At 45.7% G+C, this 21,113-nt stretch overlaps 1 protein-coding gene across 1 annotated transcript in view; it reads right to left on the bottom strand.

Moving 5' to 3' along the window:
- LOC122367599 (serine/threonine-protein kinase/endoribonuclease IRE1-like) overlaps positions 1 to 21,113 on the bottom strand; it is a 159,757-nt gene that overhangs the window by 19,406 nt on the left and 119,238 nt on the right. Inside the window, exon 6 of the mRNA XM_043340861.1 lies at positions 2,788 to 3,009. Coding sequence (XP_043196796.1) covers positions 2,788 to 3,009 — 222 coding nt within the window. The remainder of the gene's footprint in view (positions 1 to 2,787; positions 3,010 to 21,113) is intronic.

Here is a 21,113-nt window from a genome sequence, read left to right as displayed (position 1 = left end):
AGATATATCGATTTTAGTGATGTAACTACATCGCGTTTTTAGTCAAAAAGTGGTAAATATTTAAAAATTGCCAAAAAATCAGGGTTTCAAGCAAATTGCAAATTAAGGTCATGAATAGACGCAGCTCAACGAGTTCTTTAAAATGGCTATCTCGGATTTTCCATAAAATGCGTTGTTCACCCCTGAAAATTCAAAAAACTACATTTTTTGGAAAACAGCTAATAAAATCCAAAATTTTGAGAATTTCCAAAAAACAGGAATATATGTTATAGAGCTCTATTAGAACATAAGATGTCCCAAATTTCAACTTTCTATCTTGATTTTTGACCCCCCAAATTGTAAAAAATAGCTCCAACATGCATAGGGCATGGTGACGTCATAAGCATTTTCGTGAATTAGAGGCACTTCTGAAAATCGCATGTGAAAACAAATGGCACCACTAGATTCCTGGGACAAAGTTCGTCTAGAAAAGTGCATTTTTGTCAAAAATAAAAAGTTGAAAAATTGACCTTTTTTCTCAGCCCTCGTTTAGTATAAACGATTTTTTATGCTTTCAATGCACACTTATCACCAGCAAAGTGAATTTGGGTCACATACAAGGCTATATAAACCAGGTAGAACGCTCCCGACGAAAAAGTGGTGACAAGCGATAATTAGTAGCCGCGACCCTCTTTTGTTCAAAACTATATCCGCAAGCAGCATTTACAGGCTAGCGGAAATCGACCAATCGGCGTTCGGCAATACTCAACGCTGATTGGCCCGATGCTCGTGACGAAATTGCGGGGGACTGCAGCTATTCCCCTATGGCGTTTAATAGACTTACGGCTTTTGAAGGGGATTTATACCAGTTTTTGTTGGGTTTGAGGCCATTTTTGAGCTTGGATATTCTTTCTGTGACTTTTGACTGTGTAATAACGACATTTAATCATAACATTTCTATATACTACCGGTGTCACATCGACCAAAAAGACCGTAAGTACATGGGATAGACGGACCACTGCTGATGGGGCCACACATGCCGGCGTGTGGTCATCGGAGGCCCATGAGGGCTCGACATAGGCCCTTCATGGGTCGGTATAGGCCCGGTGGGTCCAGTGCAAGCCTATCAGGGGCCGGTGCTGACCCAACAGGGCCCAGTGACATATAATGTAAGGCCGTCTAGGGACGTTGAGGGCTCATGGGGGCCATATAGGACCAATAGGGACCACATAAGCCAATCAGGGGCCATTTAGGCCAATAAAGGCACTTCAAGGGACTTGAAAAGGTCATTCAAGAGCTGTGGTGGGCCCATGAGAGGACGGCACTGGTCCAGCAGGTGCAGTCAGGGGATGTTGTACGGGTTTCTCAGTGGCCCATTTGGGCATATCAGTGACCAATTTAGACCCAGCAGTGGGCTTTGTAGACCTATCAGGGGCTGGTGATGGTTCATCAGGGGCCAGCGTTAGTCCATCGGGGCACGGCATATGCCCATCAGAGGTAATTGCGAGCCCACGCTGAACAATGATGGCCCTTCAACGGCCCCATGGATCTACATTGACCCATGGGCCATGATGTGTCATGTATGCCCCTATGACAGGCCTACTCAGACCCCTGATGGACGTTCCCGGCCTCTGATGACCCTATGCTGAATGCTGATGGGGCTCTAAGAGTCTCCAATAACCCTTCGTCACCCCATTATTACCATACGCTGGCATTAGGGACCCCACATCAGCCGCAGGGCAGTCCGTACCATGACAGCATGTCTTTTCGGCCGATATTTCATCGGTAATATTTATCAAAATCATGATTTTATGGTGCCATTATATAGGTAACAGTCATAAGAAATATATTTCAACTCGAAAACAGCTCGAAACAGCATATAATTTTAAAGAAACCCCTCCGAAATCCAAAAGCCTATTCGGGTCCATAGAGAATAACTGCGGTCCCCCGCAATTTCGTCACGAGCGTCGGACCAGTCAGCGTCGAGTACCGCCGAGCGCTGATTGGTGAATTTTCCGCTAGCGTGTAAGTACTGCTCACGGAACAAGAGTTCGTCGACAATCCTCCACAAACGTCTGTCACCATTTTTCATAATGCTAAACAGCCGGAGCGTACCCCCCTGGTCACATATAACCATTACCATCAGATTCGGCGTGAAAAATAAGCCATAAAACATGTGTTGCACGCCCATGTAGCAGAAAGTGAAAACCGTGACCTTTCGTGACCTGGCCTGACCTTGACCCGTGCTTAGTATGACCTCTATACGCACATGGTACCTTCACTAGGCCTTTGAGGTCATTTTTGGTGAGTTTCGAGCAGCAGCTATCGATTCCGCTGTCCGTAAGCCTAATCATGCAAAACCCCAGAATTTGACCTTTGATCTGACCTTGACCCGAAAGTTGACATCAATCTTAAAATCTTAAGAGTGCTTTGGAAAGGTCTCGTAGAGACCTTTCGAACGCCGCCTCACGGGGCTCGATGCGACCATTGGTTCTCGAGATAACAGGGGGGGGGGTCGGATCCGACCCCCCCCCCCAGGCTGTCGTGGGTACGGAAATAGCCCAGGCGGTGCCGGGTTAATTTCATGTTTTTAATGCGACAGCTATGCCTTTTGAAAATTTCGTTTGCGACAGCTTGAACGCTTTTTCACCTTTGTCGATACCAACATTGCTTTTGAGATAGCAAGAGTGTGCTGGATCCGACACCTCCCCATGCGGTCTTGGGTTAGGAAATAGCCCAGGTGGTGCCGAGCAGAACCGACTACCATCAGAGCGCGGGCAATAGACACCGTCACACATGAATCCTCACCTTATTTCGAATCAACCGCAGCAGCCCAGATATGGTCGCGTCGTAGCTCTTTAAGTGGCCTTTGTCCAGTGAGGTGTCGATTATCTTCCTCCAGTCCCTGGGCTCACCTCGCTCCTCTCCGAACACCCGAGTGGGATCTTCATTAACAGCGGCTTTCAGCTCTTCTTCTTTCAGCTTTGTCTTGTCCAGCTCGTCTGTTGCCGTGATAAGATCACTAATGGCCTGTGAACAAAGCCGCATATACGAGTAAGGGCTCTCCTAGAGACTTTTCGTCGGTTATATTTTTCTTGTTTAGCTATCTGACTCCTCCCAATCCCACTTCTATTGCCTAAATAACAAACCAATTCATGTGTATCCGGTCACATGTAACTCCAGAGTTGCTGGAGTATTTCGTCACACACCGTTTGCTATGGGGAAGGGGTAATCGCCCCCACCCGACAACTTAAGAACCAATATGTAAAGGGCAGTTCCACCACAAATCACCTAATTTTTCCCAATAGTTCACCATGACCTATCCGATTTTGCTCAACCTTGGCATGCAATGTGACCAATGGACACTACTTTGTCCCAGTTAATGTTTAGTCCTAATGTCACAGGGGTCATTGAATATGGGTCATCGAAATTTGTAGGTTTTCCGGAATATTGAAATATAAAATATTTTTTATTTCTACAACGGTTGACCGGATCAAGAAAAGTTATGTATGAAATAATAAGCGCATAGGCTGGTGCATCTAGCAAAAATGTGACTGAAACCCCAACGTCATTTTTTGACCTCATGACCATGTGACCTTTTCTTGCCCCGTGACCTTTCAAATTTGCCCTATTAAAAAAAAATCTGATTTTTTTCCCCTCAGAGATGTCTTATCCATGCTCTCAATAGTGGTATGTGATTTGGTTGGTATATCGGACCCGCTGACCTCAAACTGAGGTCAACAACGTGGTCATGACCTGACATGAAAATGACATCTGCCCAGAACGTCGTGAATCATAGGCAATATGGGTGTCATATGAAAGCTGACTTCACGAAGAATACATTGGTACCGTAAACCGGGGTGAGTTGATATGGGGTGGTGAGTTGATATAAATTGCTCGAAAAATGTTAAAATGTGTGCTGCTCATCCATTTGTAAACCAATTTTTAGTTTTATTTTTCTGTGAAGTGAAGCAACCAATAAGTGATGCATATAGCTGAGAAAGGCATGCATGTGGTGCAGTGCCTTCTTAACACATTACTTTTTTCAAAGTCCTTTTTTTCTTCTGATTTTGAAACTAAGGAAAAGTCCCCACCCTACAGCAAAGACGGTGGATATTCATGGAAACAACATGCACTGGGAAAGAAACTACCATCAATTTACTGTTGATCCCAGGTAGTTTTGGGTTTCACCTATAACAACGCTTTTTTATAATTTTAAGAAAAGTGACAGGTGGTGAGTTGATATGCCATCAGGTGGTGAGTTGATATGCATGATAAAAGCTGATACCAGGCTGGTAGGCATGCAAATTAGCATGAAATATGGGTCTGCAGGTAAGACAAAGTCAATTAGACCAACTCTTCTCCTTTTCTTTCCCCACATCATTCCATCAACCCCAAAAGCTTTAGTTTTTTCTGAATGCTTGAGACGAGGCCTGTTAGTATCACTGATGTTAGTTGTCGGACTTTCGTCCCCGTCTTGAGTTGAGATGTTAGTTTCACAACGTTTCAGCCAGTAGCTTCTCCGGCCGTAGTCAAGCCTGCCTCGATAGTGGAGTGGTTACAACCGTGGACCATCACCGGGGAAACCCGAGTTCGATTCCCGCTGACTACAGGAGCTTTCGAACTGTTTGACGCGTACGGCGCAACGCCACCAACATCCAGGTCCTTGAGGGTCAAAGAACACCTGACGAGTGACGACGGCCGGAGAGTAACTGGCCGAAACGTTATGAAACTGAATCTCAACTCAAGACGGGGACGAAGGTCCGACAACTAACATCAGTAACCCCAAAGTTTTTTTTTTCTGTGGACATACCTAACATAAAAAAAGGCACAGCACAGCTCCCTGTCAAGTCTCAAGATGGCTCCCTACAAGCTACAAAGGAACACTATAGAACACCTATATTACATACAGATTAAAAAAACTGTTATATTTATTCGTAGTTTCGAAAATGACAGAACTGTCATTTCTGTATGCCTAACAGCGCGGGAATTCTGATCTCGTGAAACTGATTAGTTTTCCTGCTTGGCAGTTGCCAACCGAGAATGAGAGGCAAAATGAAATGGAACAAACAATATAAAGAAATTGACTGGTGTTTAGCCCTCGCCCGTATTCGTGTTTTGCCAGCGTTTAACGTATGGGGGGGGGGGGGGGGTCCGTTGGAATCCCATCGTCGTTTGGCCCCTGGTGGAGCTAGAGCTTCGCGGAAAAAATGAGCGTGTTGCCCGAGACGCGAGGAAGCCGATGATAACCAACTTGGTCATTGGTTAACCTTCCAGGCCAGGTCAATTACCCAGAAGTCGGGAAAATAGGGGGTTATTTGAAGTTCGTAAAGCGAGTTTATTATTTTTTGGCTGTTGCTGATCGCGAATGTCATGTTAGTTTTGCTCACAGATGTCTTCGTACATTTAGGCCAGGTCAGGTCAGGTCAGGTCAACCAGTAGGTGTCCTGCCGGCTATCCATAGGGAGTGTCAAGTGTCAGCTACCACTGACGGTGTCGTAACATGTTACGAAGGCACTAAAACTACTTCATAAATGATCAAATGCATGTTAAATTCGAAATCGGCCCGAAAAAAACTACCCTAGAAACATGTAAAACTCCAAAAAGTGAACCGAGGTCACCAAAGGTCAATGACCTGACCTGACCTTCAGGTGACCTTGACAGTTGACACCCAAAATGCTGCGTGGGACCAACATCATTTACATGTTTGGACGTTACAATCACAAAAAGACTGGAAATGCGCGGATAATGTGAGCCGACTACGCCAAATCGCGATTCCGGCCAAGCATGGTCTCGAGAATCAGGTCACAAGTCAAAAACCGTTTGAGTCAGAGTCATGAAATCTTTGGAACATGTGTAAAATTGATAAACTCGAGAGGTACTGAAAGTTTCGTCGTGATCGGCCGCTTTTTGCGCGAGTTATGTGCGAAAAGCCGAGGTGGTCCGTTCGCCCGCCTATAAGTGCGAGGGTTAATTTTGGCTTTTGATGCCGAATTCTGTTTTATGTCGCTTAGAATACAGTCCGAATTAGATTCGCTTCACTTCACTTCATTAATATTTTGTTGACTACCAGTCAACAAAAGCTCAGAAGTATATGTATTCTTTCATTTCAATCCATTATTTCTGTCAGAGGCATATCAACCTTGACCCGCAACTGACAATGTGTTTTAATTACAAGAAAATACACTTGTAATTCCAAAATATATTGCCAGTTTTGATACCGTTGGCTTGAGGACACGTGACTAGCCAAGTTCAGAATGTTCTAAGTAAAACTAAGTATCATAAAGCGAAAAAATGATGCTGCTAAAATCAAGCCATTTTGATCGCGCTGTGTTGGACATGATTGCGTTTTCATGAATGTGAGGTCTGCTGCCAAACTACTAGCATTTTTCTAATGGTTTCTTTCAGGATGTGTTCTCTCATCCTTTTTTTTTTAAACACTGGCATTTTATCAACTCACCTCTGAGCTTCTTTAGCCGAGAAATTTTGAAAAATCCAAAATCATATCAACTCACCCCCTGTGGGGTGGTGAGTTGATATGAACTTTGGCGTTTTAAAAAAGGGGCTTAATATATACATTTTTTATTCATTTTTGCTGATTGCCTCCCCAAGGCATGTGCCATGAAACTGGCACAAAAAGAATTCCGTAAATGAATGTGGCTTTTAACGAAATCTAGAATAACCTCAAAATCCATATCAACTCACCCCGGTTTACGGTAGTGCTTTTGTGAAACGGGTTTAGGCTAACTTTTCGTTAGCCTAAACCCGATTTTCAATTTATTTTAATTTACCCTAACTTTTTGGATAGCATAAATTAAAACAAGTGTATTTTGATAGGAACAGCCCAGATCCGAGTTTATACTAACTTTGGAGCACGTTAGCCTAAGCCAGATTTACCCTAACCCGGCCAATTAAACGATTCTGTTAGTTCATATTTTATCCACCAGAGTTTGCTTCATACTCAAAGGCCTTCCTCGTCCAGTAAAAGATCTGGCAGCGATGTGCCACGTCGATTTGGAAGCACGACTGAGATACAATTTCGGCGCAGCTGTTTGCACGCCGGAATATCTTTGAGCGTTATTGTTGTTGCACGTGCAGTTTCAAGGCAGGGGTGAAAAATTGTATCGTTTTGTCGTTGTCAACGACAACCGAGAAAACGATCTTATGGCGACCACGCTCAGCGCCTGAACTGATTTAGACCTTCCGCTTAGTGCGGTCAGTAGCGCGCAATCCATTCGCCTCTGCCCACCCAACCCAATCGCCTCTGACTACGCAAACCATTCTCTGCCCCTCCCCCATCAAATCGACTTGCAGTTCTCGAGTCCGTTACCTCCCTACGCGGCGGCATCCCAGTGAAAAATTTCCTGGTAGTTACATGCATATTCCAACTCCCCGGAGCTATTTAGTAGGTATATACTGCGTCGTTCGACCATCGTTCGGACGGCCGACCGGCGACCCTCATAAAGGCGACCAATGACATACCAAGTGGTCGCCGTGGTTGTCCACTGGCAACACGTGTCTGGCAAATCTAGTACCTTCCAGGACTCGGCCGGCCCCTGCCCGCACCCTTCAGCGCCGCCCCCGGCCGGCGGTCAGTTAGCGTCCCCTCCAATCCGCCGGGGCTCCTTTTGTGACGTCATACCCACCCCCGGCGGCGCCTGGGGGTAGGTCCGCAGTGGGACAGCGCCAGTGCCGGTAATATTTTGATGCGGGGAGGGCACGCCATGTCATGCCCACGAGGATATGGTGTCTCGGGACTTCCGAGGTAGAGGAATAAAGATCGTCGGACATTTGAGCCTGACAGCTGAGCGCCCTGCGCTATCAAGAAGGAGAGGAATTAGAATGTATTCGCACGCAGGGTCCGTGGCTTCTGCACGACTAAAGTGCATGCAATAACTTGAGCACGTTTTGTTCAAAGGTGAGTGGAAGTCGACCAGTGGCACCGTCGAAGAGTCCCGGAAAGGGTCAAAAAGGCTATCGAATCTTTTCCGCGACGCCGTAGCTCTATAATTGGTTCCCGAGTTGTGTGCCGGTGTTTCGAAAAAAAAACATAATTTAATGGCATCTGGTGATCTCTGACCTTTTACTTGAGCTAAAAAATGAATGACATATTTTCGTCCTTATTTTGGACGTTCTTTCGAATGCCGTTTACTGCTTGTCACTACTTGACCTAGGATCAGACTTAAAAGAGCGAGTTGTTGAACTCGCTCTTTGCGGACCCCCCCCCCCCCTCCCCCCAGCAAGCTGTGGAAATCAAGGAGTAAGGACCCTCAGCGGGGCGCGGGTTAGACATCTTGAGTTGACAACCAAATAAGCCCGTTTTCCTTCGGACGACAACCACCGAAGCACTTTTTCCAGCCCTGTTTCAAGGATGGTTGTCGTTGTGTGTCTACAACAGGTAAGCTAAATATTGTTCTCCCTAATATGTGATAGATCAGGTTAAGTAAACAGCCAGAAGAACTCCACCCACCCATATTGTTGTCACTTGTCTCCTTGTTTTGTTTTGTTTTTCCACCTACCTTGTGCTTGTGCCTGCCATGACATGACTAGAGTCCATACCGGTATCCCTTTTTGCTTTATCTTGGCGGCTATATAGTTGTGTGAAGATGGTGGATACTAGGCTCAGGTGTTGTTAATGGTTACATCACCTTTCATTTTGAAATGAAGGAGCAGGGCATCCTTACAATTGTAAAACTAACCATACTTTGTTGGAAGCTGTTCTGCTAGGTTGTGCATCAGTTGGGTAAAGGACGAGGCACAAATCCAAATATTGATTGACCAATGAAAGGTTGGAGTGGGCATGGCCATGACCATGTAACGAAAAAATGGACGTGATTTCGTGCATCCTAGCTTTCAAATGAAAAAATAAGACATTAGCAAGTTGTGATTCACACAAGGCCTGTACTCACTCAGCGCACAATTAATTAACTGGCGGTCCTAATGAAGTAAGTTGTGACTCAAGGCCAACCGACGTTTGACGGCAATTGCTGATCGAAAGAAACGTGCCAGAAAGAGTGAGTAATTAATAGATGGTAAATAGTTATTATTTGTATTAATTTGTTTACAATATTGTCAATTATAGCAAAATTAATTATTATTCAATAGTTACTATTTTGTAATTTTCGTTTTAAAAATAAATTTTCTAAACTTTTTTCATAGTGCCGATCCATTTATGGAATGGCCAGCTGATTGTCTACCAAAGTGGACGCCCAGAACCTGCAAAAAAATATCGTCAATTTCGGGTGAATGTGCGTACTTTCGTCAAGTATTACTCGTTAACTACATATCATTCCTTTGGTAAATGGAAGCTTTTTCTCTTCAGTGGGTGTACTCAATACCGCAAGTATCGTCCCGTTACACTGAATGCACCCCGTCATAGCGGGGGCTGCATTTATGCCCATATATGGTCATAGGTACAAGATCCATTTATTGATCGATCAATGTTTTGATTTCTGCCTCATAGTTTCCCCAATTGGCATGCTTCTGGTAAAACACTGAATGGCAGTGCTGCTAGCAGGTGGCAAAAAAAAAATGATGAAGCTAACCACACACACAAAAAATACAGCCAAAATAATGACTATTTTTTATGCAAAGCATGCTAAAAGACAATCAGGAAATTGATTTTTTCATTGAGGCAATCTGGTGTCAGAATCAAACTATTGATTCCACAAACATTAGTTTGTGTTTTGTTTTTTATAGTTTGGCTATTAACAAAATTGCATAGGCGTGGGAACAGGAGGGGCCAGGTGGGCAAGTGCCCACCTACTTTTTGAGGTGGGGGGCCGGGGGCTACAGGGCCTCCTGTAAGGAATTTTCACTGGAGGGGGGGGGGTGAAAGAGGCTCAAGGAGCCAAACCTAGGGTTCCCTCAAATCCTGTTTTCTCATCGGATCTAGGCCACTTATTTTTAGTCATAGCCCTGACACGATGATCTTTTCTTAACCCTCGCCGGCACAGGGGGGGGGGGGTTGATGCAACCCCCCCTAAGGTTTTTCGCGAATAACTCGCGTAAAAAGCGGCCGATCGCGACGAAACTTTCAGTACCCTCGCATTGATCAATTTTACACCTACCCTGAAAATTTCATGACCCTGACCCCAATGACCTTTGACCTGTGACCTCTTTTCTGTGACCATGTTTGGCCGAAATCGCGGTTCGGCGCATGTCGGCTCGCATTAGCCGCGCGTTTGCAAGCTTTTCGTGGTTTCAAACGTTCAAACATGTGATTTGATGTTGCTCCCATGCATTAGGGTGGGTGTCAAGGTCACCTGAAGGTCAGGTCAGGTCATTGACCTTTGGTGACCTCGGGTGACCTAGGTTCACTTTTTCGAGTTTTACATGTTTCTAGGCTAGTTTTTGGAGCTGAATTCGAATTTAGCAACCATTTGAACATTTACGAAGTAGTTTTGGTGCCTTCGTAACATGTTACGAAGCTATCCGAGGCGGTTGACACGTATTACGAATACCCGTCACAACCCCTACCGGTTGACCTGACCTGACCTGACCTGACCTGGTCTAAATGCTTAAAGACATCATCTCTGATCAAAACTAACACGATATTCGTGATCAGCACCCCGGAAAACCACATAGCAGCCACACTTTACGACTTTCTAACAGGTCCCGATTTTCCCGGTTTTCGGGTCATTGACCTGACCTGGAAGGTCACCCGATGACCTAGGACCTTAAAATTGGGTATCATCGGCTTCCTCTCGTGACGGGCAGCACGCTCGTTTTTTCCGCGAAGCTCTAGCTCAATCAGGGGCCAAACGCGAGGGGGGGGGTCGTACCAACCCCCCCCCCCTTGTGCCGTCGAAGGACTCAAAATGGCCTGTGCCGGCGAGGGTTAACCCTATTAGTGGCAGAGGGGGTTGTTTTCATCCACCCCTCAGGTTTTTCGGAAATATCTCCGAAACCGCTGAAGCTACGATGCTGAAATTTTCTGACTTTTCCTAAAACTAAATTAGGCACATTCCCTGAAAATTTCAAATTCATAACTTTACCAGGGGCGGCTCCAGAGCACTGGAAATTGGGGGGTCCTATTCATGAAGCGAGTCATTTGGGCGAAGATCACGATGCTGATGTATTATAACTGTATGCACCAGTTCTACGAACATTGAATGAAAGGTATCATGTGATAACATATAAAAAGTTATTGTGCATCCTCTTTTGACACGTTTTTGCTATAATAGGCGGATCCAGGCGTCCAAAAAGGGGGGTTATGTTTTACCTCCCAACATAGGTGCCCTGACACCGCCTATGCATCACCAATACAATTGTAGTCGTTCTCTCATAAGAAAATTGTAACATAACAAGACCATTACCACCCTTTTTAGAAACAGTACCAACAAAACCAACAAAAACCTTATTTACTATACTTTTTGTGAACCCCTAATCTCAATGATCTGTATCCGCCTATGATTTTCGAAAATGCATATTTTTAGGATCCATGTGAATTCCTGGTTCATTCTCTATCGACCGGCAAAGGTTGCGTTAAGATTGGTTCAGAAACCTGGCCGTGATAAACAGTCTAAAATGTATCTGCAATTTGCCCGTTTTTACCCCCCTCTACCCCCCTATTGACATTTTTTTTTTTTTTTTTTTTTTTTTAGAAATGTAGATCACGTTGAGCGAAATCGAATGCCGTTTGAATTTTGAAAATCGGCCCGTTAGATCTCGAGATATCAAGGGGGGGTCGTAAACAGCCCCCCCCCCTGCCACTAATAGGGGTAGCCAGGAGCCTGCCACTAATAGGGTAAACTAAGAAAAATAAAAATAGTAGCCTATAATTCGAATTACAAAAACAAGGTCACTGCAATGCGATGTATAATTTATCGTGAAAATGACAAATCAAGGTACAATCAATTTCATGTTCATGTATCTTCGCCGATAAGTTTCATCCTGTAACAAATAGTCCACAAAGGTCACAAAGGCTTCACACTTCTAAATGGCATATATGAAAAGATGAAAATAATACTTAAACAGATAATAAAGATAAATTACAAACTTACTTCATTGCAGCCATAAACTAAAAGTCAAAAGATAATCAAAACTAGCCGGTCGATCCAAAACCAATCATATGCAGAAAATTGTTTTGTTCATCTGTAGCTCGAGACTTGCGAATTCCTGGTGCCTCAATTCAAATGTTCGGCCGTGGTCGAGTGGTCCTCATACACTCCCCCTGCCGGTAGCGACGACTTCAGCGCCGGTAGCATCTTCAGCTTCGAGGATGAGAACCAAGCGGTGTACTGATCGTGTGATTATTGTGTCAGCTTTAGAGATGTCAATCGGATACCAGCTTTTTGGTATACTGATACCAAACCGATACCAACTCGGTATTTGGTATTTCAATCCTAATGTGTTTGGTATTTTGTTCGTATCATGAACCCTCGCTAATGTTTAAGAGGCTGAGAAATCGGTAAAAGGTTGGTATTTTCCTCATGTTCCCAAATTGGTTTGGTTTCGGTATTTCTCCACGGTTTTAGTTGGTACTAGGGTTACCCGCGTGCTCCGCAACGCGAAGAAGGGTTGTTTTTGACCCGTGGGTATTGGATTGGTCTGTGTCGATTTGGTTGGTATCCATTTCGTTCGATTGCTTTTTGACGGCCAAGCATTTTGTAATAAAACAAAAAAGATATATCGCATCGAGGTGCCCGTGGCGTATTATCATGCGTTCTACTTCAGAATGATTCGAAAACTGGCGTGAAGTCTTTTGAGGGCCATCGATGAATTTCGCTAAAAATGACAATGTAATGGTTTGGAACATTAACATTTTTAAGAACACTGTTGCTCATCATGCAAAACTGAAGAGTGAATATTGGACAGAATTGAATGCTCTATCCAATGGTACCATATTCAATTGCCAAGGGTATCAGGTTATGCAGCAAAACCCGTGTGATTAATAAAGTGGCATAAAATTGACAAACACCATTTTCTTCCGTGATTTGTACACCTTGATTTGGAGCAATCAGCTTTTCACAATTTTCTCATGAGAGGCGGTACATTTCTCTTGCCAACAGGCGTCGTTCCAACTCGCTCCGTTTAACGGTCACCTAAAAATAAAATCAATTCCAAAATCCGTCAAAAACCGCATTTTTTCAACAAAAGTGCCCTCCACGGTGCACGTGGCGCGTGCCCCTCCCTGCATCGCACACCATTCGATAGCCCATTCAATTATTTACACGATGCTGTTTTCCCCGTGCCGATCGGGCCCACGGTTACCGAGATATTGCACGGGGATCGGACCCGTGTCGGGCAAATTCGGCCATTTTCGCCCGATTTTGCAAGCCGATTTATGCATGTAAAGTCTATGACGCGAATTTGCACTTTTTGAGCACGCGCCACGCGCTCCCTACCAATCCGATCGAGCCCAGACCCCTCAAAGGCACGTCGCGCATCCTTGATCTATAAGTTGTGCAAATTTCAGCGTGCTAGGTGCAACGGTCTGGCCTGTAGTCCACGCAAAGCACCACCAAGTCGGGACCTCGGTAACGGACAGACGCACCCACCACAAATAGTAATATAGACAAGCGGCTGCGCCACTTGCTTCGCGGCGTAGCCATAAAATGCAGGAGCAGCCAATTTGCTTTCGAATGGTATTTGATTTATATCGATGCGTCGCCTGGAAGCAGAGATATAGACGGAAACGTGCAGAGGAAAATTTTGAACATCAGAACTATTCTGAGGGCTTAGTAGGATGAAATTTTGGTCATACGGGGTCAAGTCAGGTCAAGGTGGTCCTCCCTGGTCACACTGGGTCAGGCCAGGTCATCTTCGGTCAGGCCAGGTCGTATAGGTCACCTCGTCACATTGGATTGGCCTGGGCCACACTTCTACTACTTCTACCCCTACCACTACCCCTACCACTACCCCTACCACTACCCCTACCACTACCCCTACCACTACCCCTAACCCTACCCCTACCACTACCCCTACCACTACCCCTACTACTACCCCTACAACTACCCCTACCACTACCCCTACCACTACCCCTACTACTTCATCTCCCACTTCCCCTACCACTACCCCTACCACTACTCCTACTACTACCCCTACCACTACCCCTACCACTACCCCTACCACTACCCCTACTACTACCCCTACCACTACCCCTACCACTACCCCTACCACTACTCCTACCACTACCCCTACTACTGCCCCTAACACTACCCCTACCACTACCCCTATAACTACCCCTACCACTACCACTACCACTACCACTACCACCACACCTACCACTACCACAGGGTCATGTGAGGTCACGGACTATTAGAATCCAATAAGTACTAAAAATAAACAACTAATAAGCTAATAAAAAGTGTTCCTAACCCTGCTGCTACTCGTGTCATTCCATTATTCTTAACCCGCGCCCCGTAGGGGGGGGGCCGAAACGGCCCCCCCCTGTCCTTTTCGGTCGATATCTCCTAAACGGCTGGAGATATCGCCACCAAACTTTGAGGACCCCTCCGGACATCAATTTTACACATTGTGACCAAAAATTTTTCCAGAGGCTATGATAGGTTGGCCACAAATGACGTCAGAGTGACGTCATGTTCTGTCATTTTCGACCGAAAAAAGACCTTCGCGAGAAGACCTGTCAGGACTACAGCTTTGAAGATACAGAAAAATGATCAAACATAAAAGGTGTAGAATTGACAGGGCTACAAAACTGCTATCTCGAATTTTTGAAATTTTTGAGTTTTGACCCCAAAAATCAAAAAAGCATTTTTTTGGATATATTCGCCAAAAAATCCAAAAAGTTTTTTGTGTTTCGAAAAAAACCGGAATATATGTGATAGTGCCTACCGTCTTCTATCTACATACCAAATTTCAGATCGATACCTCGTTTTTTGGCCAAGTTATAGCGAAAAAACTGTTCAAAAATGATTACGTCAAATTTTCAAACTCAATTTTTGGCAATTCTAGAACTCGTAGAGCAAAACGAAGACCACCATTAGACTCCCCGTGACGAGCTGCATCGAATCGATACCCATTTTATGCAAAAATATCAACTTTGAAATTTGACCTAATTTGACCTGACCTTGACCTGACCTTCACAAAAACGTGACCTAGGCTGGCCCCAAAGGCTGCCTAACCCACATAATCGCATTTGTCATGTAAAATGGACCATAAAACATGTATCACACGACACATTCATATTGTGACCCCGGTGACCTGACCTCGCTGTGACCTGACCTGGTATCAGTGACCTCAGATAGCAAAGTATGTGTTTGACGAACAATGTACCATCGATGGTTTTCAATAAATTACCAATTTACTCGCTTTCACAGCACATTTCTTGAATTGCCTGTGAACGGTGAAAATCTGACCTTTGACCTGACCTGTGACGTCATCGGTTTGACCTAGGTCAATGAAATTTGGTCACAAGGTAGTTCCCGGGTGGGGCTATCGAACGCCGTTTGAATTTTGAAAATCGGCCGGTAACTTTCCGAGATCTTAGGGGGGGGCCGATACGGCCCCCCCCCCTACGGGTGGTAGGGTCCGCCGGTAGCCCTACGGGGCGCGGGTTAACCGTATTTGGTGGAAATGGCGCCTTGTTACAAATGTGGCGCATTGCGGCAAACGTGTTGCATTTGTACCTGTCGTTTTTTCATGCATTCTTCCAACAATTTGTACCTTTATCAGACCATATTTGACAAAGTTATGCGATTTGCGACAAAAATGACGCCTTTGGACAAATGTGGCGCACTAAGGCAAACGCGGCGCATTTGTATAAGCGTATTGAAACCTGTCTTTATTTACCAAATATCAACACCTTCATTCGCCGCTGTTTATCAAAATAAATAAGTTGCGTATCTGCAAATGCGAGGCACACGCCGCCGATCGGCATGCATTTTAGTTGCAAAGTTCATCGAACCCGGCTGCCGATGCCTGGAAGCCAGCTTGAGAACCGAGCAAAATTCTGAGGAAATACGCACTTTTCCAGCGCGTGCCACGTGCAAACCATCCACCCCCCGGGACTCGAAACTCGACACTGCACGTGCGCGTGACGTCATCAACACGCTGCGAAAATTTCAGCCTCATCGACCGCACCGTTTGACCTGTGCACGATGGCAAAGCACACCTCTGCACGGTGCAAACACACACACAGACAGAGTTTCATTCTACAAATAGTATAGTAGACAAGCGGCTGCGCCACTTGCTTTGCTGCGTGGTGAGCAAATGCGAAAGCAAATTGAGAAAAAAAAAACGCCCGTCCGCCGACGAACGCAAACACCGCAAAACGCGCAAAACGCACGCCTTAAACGCGAACGCAAACGTCGCAAAAAAAACAATCGCTCAACCGCCGCAAACCGCAAAACAAAAACACAAAAAACGCAAAAAAGACGCCCGCATCGCACGCACCCTAACTGCCAACCGCAAACGCCTAAAAACGCCCGCACGCCGACAAACGCAAACACCGCACAAACAAAAATAAAAAACCGACCGCCTCCAACCGCAAACAACACCGCAAACGCCGCAAAAAAATGAAAACCGCCCGCATCCCGCGCCCGCCCGCCGCCAACCGCAAACGCCGCAAAAAAAAAACGACCGCCTCCAACCCCCACCAAACGCAAACGCCGCAAAAAAAAATGAAAACCGCCCGCATCCCGCACCCGCCCGCCGCCAACCGCAAACGCCGCAAAAAAACGACCGCCTCCAACCGCGAACAACACCGCAAACGCCGCAAAAAAATGAAAACCGCCCGCATCCCGCGCCCGCCCGCCGCCAACCGCAAACGCCGCAAAAAATTAAAACCGCCCGCATCGCGCGCCCGCCCGCCACCAAACGCAAACGCCGCAAAAAAATGAAAACCGCCCGTATCCCGCGCCCGCCCGCCGCCAACCGCAAACGACGCAAAAAAATAAAAAAACGACCGCCTCCAACCGCGAACAACACCGCAAACGGCGCAAAAAAAAAATGAAAACCGCCCGCACCCCTACCACTACCCCTACCCCTACCCCTACCCTAACACTACCCCACTACCCCTACCACTAGTCCTACCACTACCCCTACTTCTAGCCCTACCACTACCCCTACCACTACCCCTACCACTACCCCTACCATTACCCATACTACTACCCCTACCACTATCCCTACCACTACCCCTACCCCTACCCCTACTACTACCCCTACTACTACCCCTACCACTACCACTACCACTACCCCTACCACTACCCCTACCCCTACCACTACCACTACCACTACCACTACACCTACCATTACCACTACCACTACACCTACCACTACCACTGGGTCATGTGAGGTCACATACTATTTGAATACAATAAGTACTAAAAATCAGATAAAACAACAAACTAAAAAAGTGTTCCTAACCCTCTTCCTACTCCTGTCATTCCATTATTCGCAATCTTATTTGGTGGAAATGGCGCCTTGTGATATATGTGGCGCATTGCGACAAAAGTGGTGCAATTGTACCTGTCGTTTTGCCATGCATCTTTCGACCGAATTGCACCTTTATCGGACCATATTTGACAAAGCTGTGCGATTTCCGGCAAAAATGACGCCTCGTGACAAATGTGGCGCATTGCGGCAAACGCTGTACATTTGTATACTCGTGTTACTAACGGTTCCCATTTAGCGAAAATCAACACCATTCGCCTCTGTTTAATTATTCTAAATCAATAAGCTCAATATCCGCCAATGCGAGGCACCCGCCGCCGATCGGCATGCATTTTAGTTGCAAAGTTCATCGAACCCGGCTGCCGATGCCTGCAAGCCGGCTTGAGAACCGAGCAAAATTCTGAGGAAATACGCACTTTTCCAGGGCGTGCCACGTGCGACCCATCCACCCCCCGAGATTCGGACCTTGACACTGCACGTGCCCGTGACGTCATCAACACACTGCGAAAATTTCAGCCCGATCGACCGCACCGTTTGACCTGTGCACGATGGCAAAGCACCCCTCTGCACGGTGCAAACAGACACACAGACATTCACACACACAGAGTTTCATTCAACAAATAGTAATATAGATTTGGTTTGGTATCGGTATTTCGATTTTCCGTAATTGACATCACTAGTCAGCATGCCCTGTGTATTCGCTCTTGTCGCGCGACTGACATTTGTACCTTAGTGTGACGTTTCTAACTTTCCCATCTTGACCCACCAATGCCTCCTTTACTTCCGCTAGTTTCCATTGCCCTCGAAGTACGTTGTTGTCTTGGACCAGGACAATGTCACCAGCTTTCATATCCCGTTTCTCTACATGCCATTTCTGTCGTACGAGTAAAGTTGAGAAATAGTCCCGTTGCCATCGTTGCCATTTTTTCCAAAACGATGTCACGACTCGCTGGAAGGCTTGCTGTCTGTGGCAAAGTTTTGCTGTCGACGTAGCCAAGGGCCCTTGTGGGACCGCAATGCCCGTTCGTCCCAAAATCAGATCATTTGGGCACAGATAAGAGCCAAGCTCTGGGTCGGCCCCTGGTCTGTGACCTATCGGCCTTTCATTCAACAAGTTAGCGACTTCAAAGAGCACAGTTTGCAGTTCTCCCACTGTGAGCACGCTATCTCCTATAGCGATCAACAGGGCTCTCTCAGCATGATCACAATCATGTACATGTTTGATAAACAATGTGGTGAACCTGTGGTCTGCTGGAAGAAGGACAAATGCGTCTTGATTCCAATTGTCTTTAACCCGCGCCCCACTGGGGGGGGGGCTATTTATAGCCCCCCCCCCCTCCCGTTTTTCTGCAATAACTTTCTGCAATAAACAAACCGCTTGACGTATCGACGCCAAACTTTCAGTACCTTCGGCTGCATCAATTTTACACCTTGTGTCAAAATTTGAACTTCGTACCTACCATAGATCGGCCGAAAATGACGTCAGAGTGACGTCATGTTCGGCCGATTTCGACGCAAAACATTGAACCACGGCAATCGCTCCCAAGAGCTGAGTTTTTAAGCGAAATCCAATTTCTTTGCATGAGAGGACTCATAAAAGACTGCGCTATCAAACTGCTATCTCGGATTTTCGAAATTTTGAAAATTTTGAAAATTTTATATAAAAAAATTCAAAATTTATATTTTTACATTTTTTTCAAACATTTTTTGACTTTTCGAAAAAAACGGAATATATGTGATAGAACGCATTATTATGACTAACTCTAGCAAGTTTTAGCTAAATATCTTCAAAAATGGCCAAGTTATACGCATTATTGCAAAAAAAATTAACAATTATTCATTTTTCAAATCAATTTTTCAGCACAAATTTGACATCGTACGCCAATATAAATAGCACCATCGTGCTCCTGAGCTCAAACTGCATTAACCCGCGCCGTGCTGGTGGCCTGAACTTTCCGCCGAGTGCTGGGGGGGGCGTTTTCACGCCCCCCGTCTAACTCGGCTCCTGGGCCACGTAGAGACACGCGGTAAGCGGCAATCGAAAGAGCGTCAAAAATAAGGACGAAAACACTTCGGTCCTTTTTTGGGTCAGGTCAAAGGTCAGGTCACCAGAGGTCACCAAACGTAAAATGTTGACTATTTCAACATTTTGGAAACTGCCAACGGCTATCTCGGGAACCGATAGAGCTACAGCGCCGCGGAAAAGCGCATTCGATAGCCCTTTTACAGACCTTTCTGAGTAATGTTCTCAGATTTGACCTCAGGTCAACGGTTTAGCCTCCAGAGGGCAAAAACTCCAAAAATAGCCGTTTTTACGAAAAACGTTTTTCGTCAATAACTTTTGACTCATAAGCGCCATGACATTACTTTTGCCAGCATCGTGTTTCTCTCGTCGAGACGCGTCGAATGAACTATTTGTTGACCTTGAAAGGTCATTTTGAAAATTTGACCTCAGGTCAAGGTCATGACCTGACCGAAAAGGGTCATGTTGCATATCAGTCGATCCGTATCGTCGAGCTGAACACATCTGACGTGTTTTCACCGCTCCAGCACGTCTCTATCAAAAGTTATAGCCAAAAAACTGCTGGCGACCGTTCATGACCTGAGATGACCTCAGGGGCACACAGAGGGGTCACAGGTGCATTTTTCCTATTCAGTGTGTCATGTTTACCTATGAACCGATGTTTGAGAGCGTTTTGAACGATATTCGTCCAAAAGAGGCGCATTTCAATTTTCTCCCATTGACTTATAATGGAGAGGTCGCAAAATTGACCTGACCTTAGGTCACAGATATCAAAAATCCGAGATATACATTTTATACATACTGTTACTCATATCAATCGCTGAAAGTTTCAAAGTGATCGTTCAGTCGGTGTAGCTATAGCGAGCCTTTGAACTTTTTCTGAGGTAAGGTCACTTGACGTGACCTGGTGACCTGACCTTGAACGGCCTAGGTCTGAAATTTTCACAACATGTGCGGAAATGATGTAGGAACACGTGTACCAAAAACGGCGGCGCTGCGCGCCGCCGTTTTTGAGATATTCGCGAAAAACCTGAGGGGGGGGGGCGTAAAAACGCCCCCCCCCAGCACGGCGCGGGTTAAATAGACACCTTTTTTGTTGAAAAATTTCAACTTCAAAATTTGACCTTTTTGACCTGAAAGTGACCTGACCTAAGCTAAATTTGACTCAAAATGACCTCGAATAACACAGACGACATCAAATTCGAATTTTTTGGCCTAAATGGACCATAAAACATGTGTCACGTGACCGACGGATGATATAATATTTTCGTGACCTGTGATGACCTGACCTTGACCTGAAAATCAAAGTACAAGTTTGGTACCCTCAGAGTATCTAGAGCATCTGTTCACGAGTGTGTGAACCAAAAATGAGCCTGATCTGACTTGTAAGACGGCGGCCAGAGCCCGAAACGTGAAGAAGCCAAAATGCTAATAATTTTTACTTTGACCTGACCTGTGACGTCATCGGTGACCTCGAGGTCAATGAAATTAGGTTTCGCTCGACAGTTTTTCCGGGGCTATCAGACGCCGTTTGAATTTTGACGATCGGCCCAGTAGTTTCGGAGTTAGGAGGGGGGGCTATGAATAGCCCCCCCCCCCCAGTAGGGCGTGTTATACGCAGACCCCAGTGGGGCGCGGGCCACTTCGTTATCCTTTGTCCAACAACTATAATGACCATAGATATACAGACATATAATGACGCCATCACTGTTAATGCTCGGTCCCAGACGCCGGAATCGAATTTTCCAATCGG

The sequence above is a fragment of the Amphibalanus amphitrite genome, unplaced genomic scaffold (genome assembly GCF_019059575.1).
Source record: "Amphibalanus amphitrite isolate SeventyFive unplaced genomic scaffold, NRLGWU_Aamphi_draft 000880F_arrow, whole genome shotgun sequence".
NCBI lineage: Eukaryota > Metazoa > Arthropoda > Thecostraca > Balanomorpha > Balanidae > Amphibalanus > Amphibalanus amphitrite.
This window is presented reverse-complemented; position numbering and strand designations above follow the sequence as displayed.